Source organism: Miscanthus floridulus, chromosome 2, assembly GCF_019320115.1.
Source record: "Miscanthus floridulus cultivar M001 chromosome 2, ASM1932011v1, whole genome shotgun sequence".
NCBI classification, from domain to species: Eukaryota; Viridiplantae; Streptophyta; class Magnoliopsida; order Poales; family Poaceae; genus Miscanthus; species Miscanthus floridulus.
In genome coordinates, this window is record NC_089581.1 from 6,590,524 (window position 1) to 6,603,904 (window position 13,381).

At 49.1% G+C, this 13,381-nt stretch overlaps 2 protein-coding genes and 1 pseudogene across 2 annotated transcripts; all 3 read right to left on the reverse strand.

The window, feature by feature from the left end:
• Nucleotides 1-1,284: 1,284 nt before the first annotated feature.
• LOC136537776 (uncharacterized) lies at nt 1,285-3,121 on the reverse strand. Its single transcript, XM_066529743.1, has 2 exons — nt 1,701-3,121; nt 1,285-1,464 (listed from the first exon to the last, which is right to left on the reverse strand). The coding sequence occupies exons 1-2, from the start codon at nt 2,857-2,859 to the stop codon at nt 1,430-1,432; spliced, it is 1,194 nt and encodes a 397-aa protein (XP_066385840.1). The 5' UTR covers nt 2,860-3,121; the 3' UTR covers nt 1,285-1,429.
• Nucleotides 3,122-3,437: 316 nt separating this feature from the next.
• LOC136537777 (polygalacturonase ADPG1-like) lies at nt 3,438-4,984 on the reverse strand. The gene is made up of 3 exons (XM_066529744.1): nt 4,424-4,984; nt 4,091-4,319; nt 3,438-3,979 (listed from the first exon to the last, which is right to left on the reverse strand). Exons 1-3 carry the CDS (start codon nt 4,982-4,984, stop codon nt 3,438-3,440), a joined length of 1,332 nt encoding a protein of 443 aa, XP_066385841.1.
• A 3,335-nt stretch (nt 4,985-8,319) lies between these two features.
• Nucleotides 8,320-10,855, reverse strand: LOC136536020 (polygalacturonase-like; annotated as a pseudogene).
• Between the last annotated feature and the right edge of the window lie 2,526 nt (nt 10,856-13,381).

Below are 13,381 nucleotides of genomic sequence, written 5' to 3' on the forward strand. Positions count from 1 at the left end.
CCACTCCGGATCGCGGAGCGCTGCTCGGACCGACGGTGGCGGTGGGGAGGGCGCCGCGGTGGTGGTCGCCACGTGCGCATATCTGGGGTTAGGCATGCGAATCCCAGCCTGCGCACGCGTCACCATCGAGTGTCGGGGCCGCGGCGCATCGTCAGTTGCCGTTGGAGGCGCTGGCGGGATCGGTGGCGTGGACGACGTCGCGGTGGGCGAGGACGACGTCGCGGTGGGCGAGGACGACGTCGCGTATGTGGGCGCGGGTGCGGGCGGTGTAGATGCCGCGGCACGTGGCGTCGAGGGAAGAGGGCCCGGAGGAGGCGTGCCAGGCGTCCGGGCACGATGAGATGGAGATGGAGTGCCCGTGACGGTCGGGGCAGTCTGTGGTGCACGACGGCGAGCCGGGCATGTCCCGATCGGCAGCAGCACCTCATCTGACTGGCATGGCGCGTCAGGAGGAGCTGGTGGGGAAGTAGCCTGCACCTGCACAAAAGGAAATGATGTCTCGTCGAAGGAGACATGACGTGAGACAATAACACGTTTGCTGTCCAGGTTATAGCATTTGTAGCCTTTTTGATCTAGGGGATACCCAAGGAACACGCAACGCACAGATCGTGGTGCGAGTTTATGGGGTGCAGTGGATGTGAGATTAGGATAGCATAAGCAGCCAAATACGCGAAGATGAATGTAATCAGGCGCCGTGCCGAAGAGGAGCTCAAAAGGGGTTGAGTTCTGGCGCGGTCTGCACGGGCGCCGATTGAGGAGGTATGTGGAGGCTGCAAGCGCATCTGGCCAGAATCGAGGTGGAATGGCGGCCTGGAACAGCAAGGTGCGGACGCCGTCGTTGAGGGTGCGCAAGATACGTTCCGCACGCCCATTTTGTTGCGAGGTGTACGGGCAAGTGAGGCGGAGCGCAATGCCGTGCGTGGCGAAGAACGCACGCGACGCCGAGTTGTCAAATTCGCGTCCATTATCAGTTTGGAAACACATGATGGACATCTGAAATTGAGTACGAACAAATGCATGAAAGGAAATAAGGGTGGGCAGGACATCCGATTTGTGACGTAGGGGGAATGTCCATGCATAGTGTGAATAATCATCCAAAATCACAAGGTAGAATTTGAAACCAGAGTTGCTCATTATGGGTGAGGTCCAAACATCACAATGCAACAATTGAAAAGGGAAGTGCGAAAAATTATTGGACTCGCTAAAGGGCAGTCGTACATGTTTGCCGCGGCGGCAGGCATCGCATGTATGCTGGCTAGACTTAGAACAGGAAAAACCAATGGAGCGAGAGAGCCGCTGGAGCGCATCACGGCCAGGGTGACCCAGACGCGCATGCCAGAGGTCGCTGTCGTTGGAGGCAAGGAGTGCAGCAGATGGGCGCGCCGATGTGGTGGTGGATGGGCGAAGTGGATAGAGCTCGCCTGAAGAATCACATCGGAGCAGAACCGTCTTGGTGCGAAGGTCCTTGATGGAGAAACCCCATGGATCAAATTCAACAGAGATGGAATTATCACGGGTTAGAGCACGAACAGAAATTAAATTCTTAACAAGATGAGGAGCAATGAGAACTTGACGCAAATGTAAGGGAGAGGAAGAGGTGGGGATGATGGCGTTGCCAGTGCATTCAGCCGGAATGGACTGTCCGTTGCCGACAACAATATGACGATGAACGGTAGGGACTGGGGGGGAATTTAGAATACCAGCACTGGAAGCCATGTGTGAGGTGGCTCCCGTATCAAGGAACCAGTCGCCGCCGCCGGTGGTGTTGTTGATGTTCATGTTGTTGAGGGCGGTGTAGAGGCCGGCCGGCAGCGATCCCGAGGCGCCAGCGTAGAGGCTGGCATCCGGCGTGGACGACGGCGCGGGGAGTGGCGGTGCAGAGGACACCGGATGAACGCCAGGCCGAGATCCGAGGACGCTGGGCCTCCATGTGGCCATGGGCCACGCCTGGACGACGCCGTGCCACGGGTTCTGTGCCAGAGCCCACGGTGGAAGCGGACCGCCTGGGGGCACCGAGGAGCCGGCGGTGGGGGCGCCGTGGCCGCCGGTGTTGTTCTGCCTGTTGCGCCCGTCAGTGGCCTTCCGCTTCTTACGCCGATCGTTGGTGTTGTTGGTGAACGCCGGGGACGTGCGTGGAGGAGAGGCGACGGGCCGTGGCGCCTGGTTGGTCGGCGCCGCCGCAAGGAGAGCAGTCTGTGCCTCCATCTGATGGGAGTGCTTGATGCGGTGCTCTTCCTGCAGGAGGTACGACTTGGTGTAGAGGAAGGTTGGGGGCGGCTTCATGGTGGAGAGGACGGCGATGGCCTGGCTGAACTTATTGTTCAAACCGCGCAGGGTGTTGATGACGAGAGCGGGGTCGGAGACGGCGGCGCCGCAGTCGTAGAGCGTGTCGGCGAGGCGCTTGAGTTTGCCGCAGTACTCGGCGATGCCCATGTCGCCCTGGAACAGGCTGTGGAACTCCTGTTGGGCGTACACCGCGCGCTGGAGGCTGTTGTCGAGGAATTGGCCGGTGATCGCGAGCCAGACGGAGTGGGCGGAGGCGTTGGGGCGGTTGACGTCGTTCCAGATCTCCTTGGAGATGGTGTTGTAGAGCCATGAGACGACGCAGGCGTCGACCTGGAGCCACTCGGGGTCGTCGATCATGGCGGCGGCATCCACCGTGCCGTCGATGTGGTCGAAGAGGCCGAACTTCTTGATGGCGAGTTCGATGAACGAGCGCCACTGCCGGAAGTTTCCCTCGTCAGCCGAGAGGACGATGGGGACATGGCTGCGGATGTTGAGCATCATGAGGGAGGAGGCAGGGGGTGGAGCGGGATCAGCAAATGGATTTGTGCCCGAGGATGCCGTGGAGCCCGGCATTGGGGGCAGAAGCGGAAGCAGAGGGAGGGGATCGAGAGGAAGCTGATACCATGTAAGAGAATGAAACGCTCAATTCATTCATTCAGTAGTGACTGAGTACATATACAAGATGCCAGTGAATGCTGGCCGAACAATGCTAACAAGCTCCTATATGTGCGGATCAGGCATGCAGCAGTACATGAGAGAGATTACAGAGATGACAGCTGAGTCTACGCTAGCTAACTGAATCCCTAACTGAATGCTGAAGAATCGGTCGTTTACACATATGGTGTAATATGTACCTCCGCTGGTGTTTATCCGTAAGTTAATATATATAGACTGCCTAGCTTGTCTGAAAGTTTATGAGAGTATCAGCGAATTATGTATGGCCAACAGGTTGATTTAATGTGTACATTCAAATCTCTTCTGCCAATATCAAATGCGTTAACCATGAAGTATCAGTTGTTGTTGCTTTGCATAAAAAAATTTACAGGAATGTTACACCAACCAATCAACAAGTACAATTAAACACCTTTTTTCTACTAGTTCTTGAATACCCTCGTATTTACATGCTATAAATTGCTCAAATCCTATCCATCCTAGCTTTTGTCAGTGCAGGGCTGTGGGTGTACAGTCCCGAATTTTCTCCATTTTGCATTTTCACATGTGCTTTGTGTGTCGCCCTTGCCGCCCTGCATTTTTAGATTGATGTTTTGCAAGGTAATGCCTTGGCATGGGACATTCTTGCTACAGTTCATCTTGATAGCTTCCTTGGTGATGGTTGTCCCTCTGATGTTCTTGAAGACAACATTGCTAACCTGCACTGCTGACCTTTGCTCTCCGCATGGCGTAGCCTTGTCACAGTAGTTCTGGTCGATGATTATCGGGTTTTTGACGTCGTACATGACCATGTTTTGGAACGTGATGTCCTTGGCGTATCCACTTCCTCCTTGGTATGTCTTGATGCGTGCTCCATTGGTTGTGCCATATAGTTGCACTGAATCTATGACAATGCCAGAGACTTCAGCTCTTGAGTTGTCATCTCCTAAGCTTCCAATACTAATCCCATGTCCAGGACCACAAACAACTTTGGAGACATGAAGATTACGAGTCCCGTTCTCGATTGACATGCAATCATCACCTGTGAAATTCAGCAGAAACAAAATGTGATGAGTTCACCGAAAGCTTGAAGATGCAATAATGGCATATATGTTGTATATGATGCGAATTAGTATTCGAACAAGCTACTTACCTGTCTTGATCTTGCAGTTTGTGACGTGTACATCCTTGCTCCGAGTGATGTGGATGCCGTCAGTGTTAGGGCTCGTGCCAGGCGCTGTGATGGACAACCGCGCCAGTAGCACATTGGTGCAATCCTCGACTGACATGTGGATCTGTTGGCTGTTCACAATTCTCAGATCCTCCACTCTCAGATTGGTGCAGTAGTGGAATGACAAAGCCGTTGGAGCTTCCTTGCACGGCTGAAGAAACAAGAAAGAGAACCAATTCTGTTAGGTTAGACACTTCCCAGTAAAGCATAAGCTTAAAGATATTCAGATAAACTAAGGGTCGGCGCCACACTTACCAAAGCCTTGTTGATCTTGCATGAGTGTGGCCACCATTTCTCGCCGTTGCCGTCGATGGCGCCACCGCCATTGACGGTGAGCTTGTTGACGCTTCGGAACACGATCCAGTGCCTCCTGTCCTTGTCGCTCCAGTCCGCCCTGTTCGGCGACGCTACCAAGGTGCCCTTGACCGTGAGCGTGACGCTGGACTTGCACGGGCCCTGGAGAGTGACGAGCTTGAGCAGGTAGAGCCTGCCGCCGGGGATGAGCACGACGGCCGGCCGTGGCGAGGCGCATGCCGCCTTCCACGCCCTGGCCAGTGCCTGCGTGTCGTCGTGGCTCCCGTCGCCGCGGGCGCCGTAGCGGTCGACGCTGAACACGCTCTGCGACGACGGCGACGCCAGCGACCTGCCCCTGGGCGCGGCGGCGGATCCATTGACGCGAGGGCTGTGCAAGTGGTTCGTGCCGTCAGCCGAGGTGCCATTGCTCGCTCTTGCAGCCTCAAGAGTGCTAGACATGAAGAGCATCGCGAGGAGAGGCACCATGAACACAAGCTTCATCAGCTTCCTGCTGGATACCATTGTCAGAGCTACGCACGCTGTGCAGGTGGTTATTAGTTGCGGCCTGGACTTTGAACTCTCAAGTGAACAAAGACCACAACAGAACTGAAGGCTATAGTGCGGCTTGAGCTTTGTATCTGATGGCAGCCTGGCAGGGGACTTGTTGCTAGGCTTGCTCAGCTTGGTGATGGTGACTTGGTGAGTAAGCAGCATGCCAACGGCCGTATATATAGGCGCGCGCGATGATGCAGGATGCGTTGCTTGTGAAGAAGAGTTAGGTTGGCAGCAGATATGTGCAGTGGAGTGTGCATTCTTGCATGCCATTGCCATACCCCATGGATTCCTGAGATTCTTCAGGCATGGCAAAAGGAGATAAATGTGCCTGAATCGTGTCCACCTGCAGGTATTCTCACGACGAAAATTCTAACGTTTGTTTGCTTGCCCGCTGCCGTTGATGCGAGTACGTCCGATAGTGCACGTGCACGAGTGTCTGTGTTTGTTCTCAGGACAAGTCGTCAAGCATGTCCATCTGATTCTTTGCAGTGGTCTCCATGAAAGTTGGAGCATGAGGGCCGCCACACGGCAGTGACAATTCACAATTCGGTTAGGCATATGTGGAACTGAACCCATGCTTTGCCGATATGACGATGTCCGGAAGCAACAGGGGCTTATAATGTCCGGAAGCAACATACTAGTACTAGTATATATTCAACGTGTCGATGATGAAGCAATCTGCTACTATAAGCACTTCATAAGCCAGCCGGTTCAGTAGTGCAAGAGTCAGCACAATCGACGCAAGCAATCGATCATGCATCTGTTTACAATATTCCAAACTATGTATTGCAGCACCAATTATCAAATATATTACTAGCCATTACTAATTGAAGATCCCAACAAAGCCTCCACATTAATCCTCATGACAAGACATGCTGGCTCTGTTCGGCTTACCCCATATTCGGCTTGTTCAGCTTCTTTTTTCAGCCGGAACAGTGTTTTTTCTCTCACACCAATTCAGCAAGAACAGTGCTTTTCAGCCAGTTTCAACCAAGTTTCAGACCAGCGAACGGGGCCGCTAGCCGAAAAAAAAAACTTGAGTTTCTTATAAAAACCATAAGGATATATAGTCATCACAATTCAGTAGTCTCTAACCAAATATTGATAATAATAACCAATTTTAAATTTACCCACCTATGCTACTATGATAAATTACTCAACCTTCCATTATCATAGATAATCTAAGCTAGTGACCCATTAAATTTTAATCTAAATTACCACTTCTGCCACCATAAAAATCCCTCAAAAGTATATATAGGTAGCTCAACTGCTTAGATTCGCCAAAGTTTTAAGTCTCCGACTTAACATGGATGCAATGGGTGAACTTAAAACTCGGCTGAGTCTTGTTTTGCCTCAAATTAAACTAGTACTCCCTCCATTTCAAATTATAAGTCATTCCAAGAATCTTAGAGAGTCAAAACATCTCAAGTTTGACCAAAATTATAGAGAGAATCACAAATATTTGTGACATCAAATAGGTATACTATGAAAATATAATTAATGAAGAATCTAATGATACTAAGTTGCATCATAAATGTTATTATCTTATCATATAAATTTAGTCAAATTTAAGATGTTTTGACTCTCCAAAATTCTTGGAATGACTTATAATTTTAGATGGAGAGAGTATTTCATTACACTTACACCATGCATGCTACTATCCATCAAGCTCGTGCGTATAACGTTTTACACAGATCGCATGCAACAAAAGTCTGATCCGTTGCACCTGCTAGCTTGATGTCTTGATGAGCCCCTGCCTGTAGTGCCTACTTTAATTTTCACATCTGCTGATCTTTGTTACTACTTACTACGCACAAGGCACGCATATATATATCGTGCGCGCGTTTTAATTGAGCAATCGACTGATCGGGAGAACTGGAGACGGGTACGTACATGATGCATATTGCATGGTGCAGATCGAGGTCGTCTTGTACGTGCTGCCAAACTCGGGTGGCTTGCCGCCCCAAGCCTTGCCGGCCGGCCGGTTGCCGCGCCCTGGCTGGATAGGCTGGAGGTAGACCGGTACGGTCGTTCCATTCCATGCATGGAGAGTAGGTTACTTTTCACTTTTCGTGTGCTGGAAGAGAATCGATTAACGCCGTCAAACGAAATCAAGGCCCAAGTACACGTATTATCAGTACAAGGTCTCTGTTTAATTTGGGACGCGCGGAGGGCGAGGTCACTCTCCAACTCCAAGTCGCCATGGATGGCACTAATTAATTTGCTTATTTTATAGTTCCAACTAGTGAGTTATCTGTTGACGCATTTTCATGTCTGTCTCCGAGGTGCATAGTTAATAAACTGCTAGCTGTGTTCGGAATTTCGGCCAAAATTTCGCGATTTTCTATCCTATATATATATTGGTGACTTCAGGTAAATACATACTGTTAATCTTGTTTTTTCAATCAAATGAGATTTGTTCGGATTCTCAAATTTTTAATTAAAATTCCACAAGTTTCAAATTTTTTTTTTTTTGGGATTTTTAAGTTTTTTTTTATTTGTACCATCTCTTCTGGGATTTGTGCTTGGTAGGCCGAACCCTCACTGCCGTATGCTTCCGAGTTCTAATTAAGAGCATCTCCGAGAGCTTCCAAAACCACTCCTAATATTGATTTTTTTGGTAAGATTGAAAAACAACTGCTCTCCAATAACTCTCTGTCTTAACTCCTAAACTTTCCGCACTTCGGAGACCCAACCTAATCGCGCGGATATACACACACATGCGTGTATCCATCGGCTTGCTTGGGAACACAGCCAGCAGGGACTGGACATGTTCCGTTGGGCAGCTGATTGGGTATATCTCATTTTTGCTTAATTGATTTTTAGTACACAACACCTCCCAGAAAAATCAAGTGTGGATGCCAGTGTCTGTAAGTCGGAAATTGAAGGATTAGCGAAAATGCCAGCATCATCGGCACATAGAGAGCACCTCAGCTTGGTGTTCAGGCAATTTGAGGTGTTACAATGCTAGATGCTTCGCCCTCCCTAGTCTCTACAATTGATTTAAGGAAAGCATAAAATGCTTTATCTTGTAATTTGTATGAATAATGATAGCTATGGCTCATTTCAGAGTTTAGATTGTCTTGAATCTGGTTGGGGGTCTTTAAAATTTTCCATTTACATTCACTGGCCTCATCACCCACGCATTGCAGGCTACAAATCTGAAGCTATATGTTTTTAGAAAAGGGAATATATTAATATCCCAGCCTCTGCATCGACTAATGCAGAAATGGATTTACAAGAAAGGGAAAGTATTACTAGAAATATAAACTGTTGCTACTTTGTATAAAAGAATATACATGAAAGTTATATGAATGAACCAATTAATGAATACACACTTAGCAATACAGAGCTACAGGTTTTCACGCGTGTCAGAAATATATATACATAGATGAGCATGGCTACTCTATCTGTACAAACTACAAATTACAAGCAACTGAGTTCAGTTGCCCCCCTACTTTGTGGCAGTGCAAGGTTGCGGGTGAACAGTCCCAGATTTACTCCATTTTGCATTCTGACATGTGCTTTCTGTGTTGCCCATGCCACCCTGCATTTTCAGGTCGATGTTCTGCAAGGTAATGCCTTGGCATGGGAAATTCTTGCTACAGTTCATCTTGATGGCATCATTGGTAATGGTTGTCCCTCTAATGTTCTTGAAGACAACATTGCTGACTTGCACTGCTGATCTTTGTTCCCCGCATGGCTTAGCCTTGTCGCAGTAGTTCTGGTCGATGATTATCGGGTTCTTGACATTGTACATGATCATGTTTTGGAATGTGATGTCCCTGGCGTATCCACTTCCTCCCTGGTATGTCTTGATGCGTGCTCCATTGGTTGTGCCATATAGTTGCACTGAATCTATGGTAATGCGAGACACTTCAGCTCTTGAGTTGTCATCTCCCAAGCTTTCAATGCTGATCCCGTGCCCAGGACCACAAACTACTTTGGAGACATGAAGATTATGGGTCCCGTTCTCGATTGACATGTAGTCATCTCCTGCAAGATTCAAAAGAGGAGATCTAAGTTCACCGAAAGCTTCAAGACAATATATTCCATATGAAGTGAATACTGAACATTCTACTTACCAGTCTTGATCTTGCAGTCTGTGACCCATACATCTTTGCTTCGAGTGATATGGATGCCGTCAGTGTTAGGGCTCGTGCCGGGCGCTGTGATGGACAACCTTTCGAGTTGCACATTGGTGCAATCCTCGACCGACATGTGGATCTGTTGACTGTTCATAATTTTCAGATCCTCCACCCTCAAATTGGTGCAATAGTGGAACGACAAAGCCGTTGGAGCTTCCTTGCAAGGCTGAAGAAAAGAGAAGCCAATTCTACTAGGTTAGACAATTTTCAGTAGGGTTAAGTCCAATTTACACCCTCCAACTTGCAGCAAAGTTCGGATTTCAACCTCGAACTTCAAAACCGGACAACTTTGGCCCTCCAACTCTCGAAAAAGTTCGACTTTCAACCTTCTGGGCGGTTTTGCGGGTAAACAGTAACTTTTGATATTTTTGGGAGCGTCGAAATTTTATATTATTTTTTCGAGCATCTTAACGTCCTCAAATGAAAAAACTCAAAACTACAAAGTTGTAGATCTCATCGAGGTCTACAATTTACATATAAAAATTATCTTTATCCGACATCGTATTGAAGGGTTTTATATTTTTTGAAATTTGAGTCTCATCACGTGATAAAATATGGTGCTGAAATTTTATATTATTTTTTCGAGCATCTTACTGTCCTCAAATGAAAAAACTCAAAACTACAAAGTTGTAGATCTCATCGAGGTCTACAATTTACATATAAAAATTATCTTCATCCGACATCGTATTGAAGGGTTTTCTATTTTTTAAAATTTGAGTCTCATCACGCGACAAAATTGTTTCACGCGTGATGAGACTCAAATTTCAAAAAATAGAAAACCCTTCAATACTATGTCGGATGAAGATAATTTTTATATGTAAATTGTAGACCTCGATGAGATCTACAACTTTGTAGTTTTGAGTTTTTTCATTTGAGGACGTTAAGATGCTCAAAAAAATAATATAAAATTTCAGCGTTCCCGAAAATATCAAAAGTTACTGTTTACCCGCAAAACCGACCAGTAGGTTGAAAGTTAACTTTTTCGAAAGTTGGAGGGCCAAAGTTGTCCGGTTTTGAAGTTCGAGGTTGAAATCTGAACTTTGCTGCAAGTTGGAGGATATAAATTGGACTTAACCCTTTTCAGTAAAGCACAAACTTACAGATATTCAGATAAACCAAAGGGTCGGCGCCACACTTACCAGAGCCTTGTTGTTGGTCTTGCACGAGTGCGGCCACCACTTGTCGCCGTTGCCATCGATGGCGCCACCACCATTGACGGTGAGCTTGTTTACGCTTCGGAACACGATCCAGTGGCTCCTGTCCTGTCGCTCCAGTCCGCTCTATTCGGCGACGCCACCAGCGTGCCTTTCACCGTGAAGGTGACGTTTGACTTGCACGGGCCAGAAAGACTGACGACCTTGAGTAGGTAGCGCTTGGAACTAGGGACAAGCAGGACAGCCGGCCGCGGTGAGGTGCACGCTGCCTTCCACGCTCTTGCCAGCGCCTGCGTGTCGTCGTGGCTCCCGTCGCCACGGGCGCCGTAGCTGTCGAGGCTGAACACGCTCTGCGACGACGACCCCAGCAACCGGCCCCTGGGCGCGCTGGCAGATCCATTGGCGCCAGGGCTGCGCGAGTAGTGGTCTGTGCCGTCAGCCGAGGTGTCATTGCTCGCTCTTGCAGCCTCAAGAGTGCCGGACATGAAGAGCAGCGCGAGGAGAGGCACCATCATCAGCTTGCTGCTGGGTGCCATTGCCAGAGCTATGCACGATGTCCAGGTTAGTTGCAGACCGGACTTGGAACCCTCAAGTGAACAAGATCACAACAGAATTGCAGGCTATAGTGCAGCTTGAGCTTGGTATCTTGTTGCTAGGCTTGCTGAGCTTGGTGATGGTGTTAGATTTGGATGGTGACTTTGTGAGTAAGCTGCATGCCCACGGCCGTATATATAGTCGCGCGCGGTGAGGCGGGTTGCATGCATTGCTTGTGAAGAAGAGTAACGCGGGAGAGTTTAGTTTGGCAGCGCGCAGATATGGAATGTGCAGTGGAGTGTTCATGCTTGCAGCCACCACGTACGCCATACCCCATTGATTCCTGAGATTGAATTCTTCAGGCATGGCAAGGAGATAAATGTGCCTGAATCGTGTCCACCTGCAGGTTTCTCAGGTCAACAAGATTGAACACGTGCACGAGCGAGTGTGTGTGTGCGCGCGCGCGCGCGTGTGTTAATTGTTTGTTCTCAGGACAAGTCCATCGATCTGATTCTGTGCAGCGTAGACCTTGAAAGTTGGAGCATGAGAGCCCCCACGGCAGTGACAATTCGGTTAGGCACCTGTGGAACTGAAACTCTGAAACATGCATGCTTTATGCGATCGCCGTGTTCTATCCATCAAGCTTGTGCGATCGCCGAGACTCCCGCAAACCAGCTACTAATTAATAGCTGTCACGTTCGGCTACTCAGTGGACGATTGACTTGTCTCTGATATCGCCAGTGCAGGGGCCGCCACATCTCACGCCACCACGAGCGAGAGCACCCGGCGTCGTAGAGGGTTGCACCACCCCCAGCGACGCGACGCCCACACCACGCGAAGCTGCCCGACATCTCGCATGGTTCACTGAGGAGGTGCAGCTCGAGCGAATGCCGCCACTAATCGCCAGCCCATCTAGGCAGAAGGTGGCAACCAAAAGGCAACCCATGCCAAAACGGAGCCGACGGATTGCCGCTCAGCCGCTGACGCACATTCCGACCTCCAAGCGGGGCGAGGTGCTCCTCATGCGGAGGATGGGCTTTGCACCGCCGGCAGCTCCAATCTCATCCGCGTCCAAGAGAGCTTACGATGACTTTTTCGCAAGGAACTTAACGTCGAGCGAAGTGGAAGCACCGGATGTGCTGTTCCCGGCGACCAATGCTACGACTGGTAGAAGACTCTTCTCGGATGACGGAGCAGAGTCGCGCGGCCAGTAGCGGAGACGCCTAGCTCCGTAGGTTACTGCGCTGCCCTTAGTTTGGTTGTTTACTTTTATGTAATATCGAAGATTGAAACAGTCTGCTAGGAATGTCCAGTCACAACTGTAAGATCTCCTAGGGCGCTCATTAGAAACGTGTCGTGTGTATGGTTAAACTCTTCCTCTTAATTACAATGATACGTAAATCTTTTGCGTATTTGAGAAAAAAGAAAAAAAATAGCTGTCACGTTGTGGATAACGTTTACGCATGCAGACGATGGCAACAAGCCATCAAACAAAAATGTGATCCGTTGCCTGCTGCTAGGGGTAGCCCTGCAGCTGCCTGTATTAGTAGTGCCTACTTTTGACATCTGCTGATCTTTGTTACTCCTACTAGGCACGCGTATGTTCTGAGCAGTCGAGAGGAGTCGTAGAGGTCGTGCTGCCAAACTCGATCGGTGACTTGCCGGCCCAAGCCTTGCCGCCCTGCTACGTACCTCGGCTGGAGCCTGGAGGGTACTGTAGATCGGTCGCTGCATGCATGGAGACTACGCTCCAGCTAGCTGCTTGCTCGATGGGCTGGGTCGTTGCATTGCATGCATGGAGAGTACGCTACAGCTATAGCTGATGCTACACTTTTCGTGTGCTGGAAGAGAGATCGATCGATTAACGCCGCCGACCGAAATGAAGGCCCAAGTATAAGTATTAGTACTACAAGGTCTGTTTAATTTGGGGCGCCCGAGGGCGAGGTCACTCTCCTCCATGGCACTAATTAATTTGTTTGTTTTATACTCTCGGTTCTAAATTATAAGTCATTTTGATTTTTCTTGATACATAGTTTTTCTATGCACCAGGATATACGTTACGGGCTTGCTAGCGCTCGGATGTTCAGACGGACGAGGTGTCCAGACGTCCACGCCAGCAGTCCGTTTCGCACGCCCAAGTAGGGCCCGTGCCACCCCGAACGTCACTGGCATCAAGAAGAGGGGGAGGGGACAGCGGATGCCCAGCCGGCGCCGAGAGAAGGAGGAGACACTGAGGCGAGGTAGCAGAAAGGCGAGAAGAGAGATGCAATACCCGATCTACTTTTGCAACATCCAGATAAAACACTTGCAACATACGTTTAAAGATAGATGAAACACTTGAAACATGCATTTGAAACACTTGCAAAAACACTTAAAAACCATTGTAAAGCATACGCAACATCCAGATAAAATACTTGCAACATATGTGTGAAACATATGCAATATCCAAATAAACGCACTTGCAACACACGTCTAGAAAACAGATAAAACATTTGGAATAGACGCTTGCAACATACGTGTACAACCAT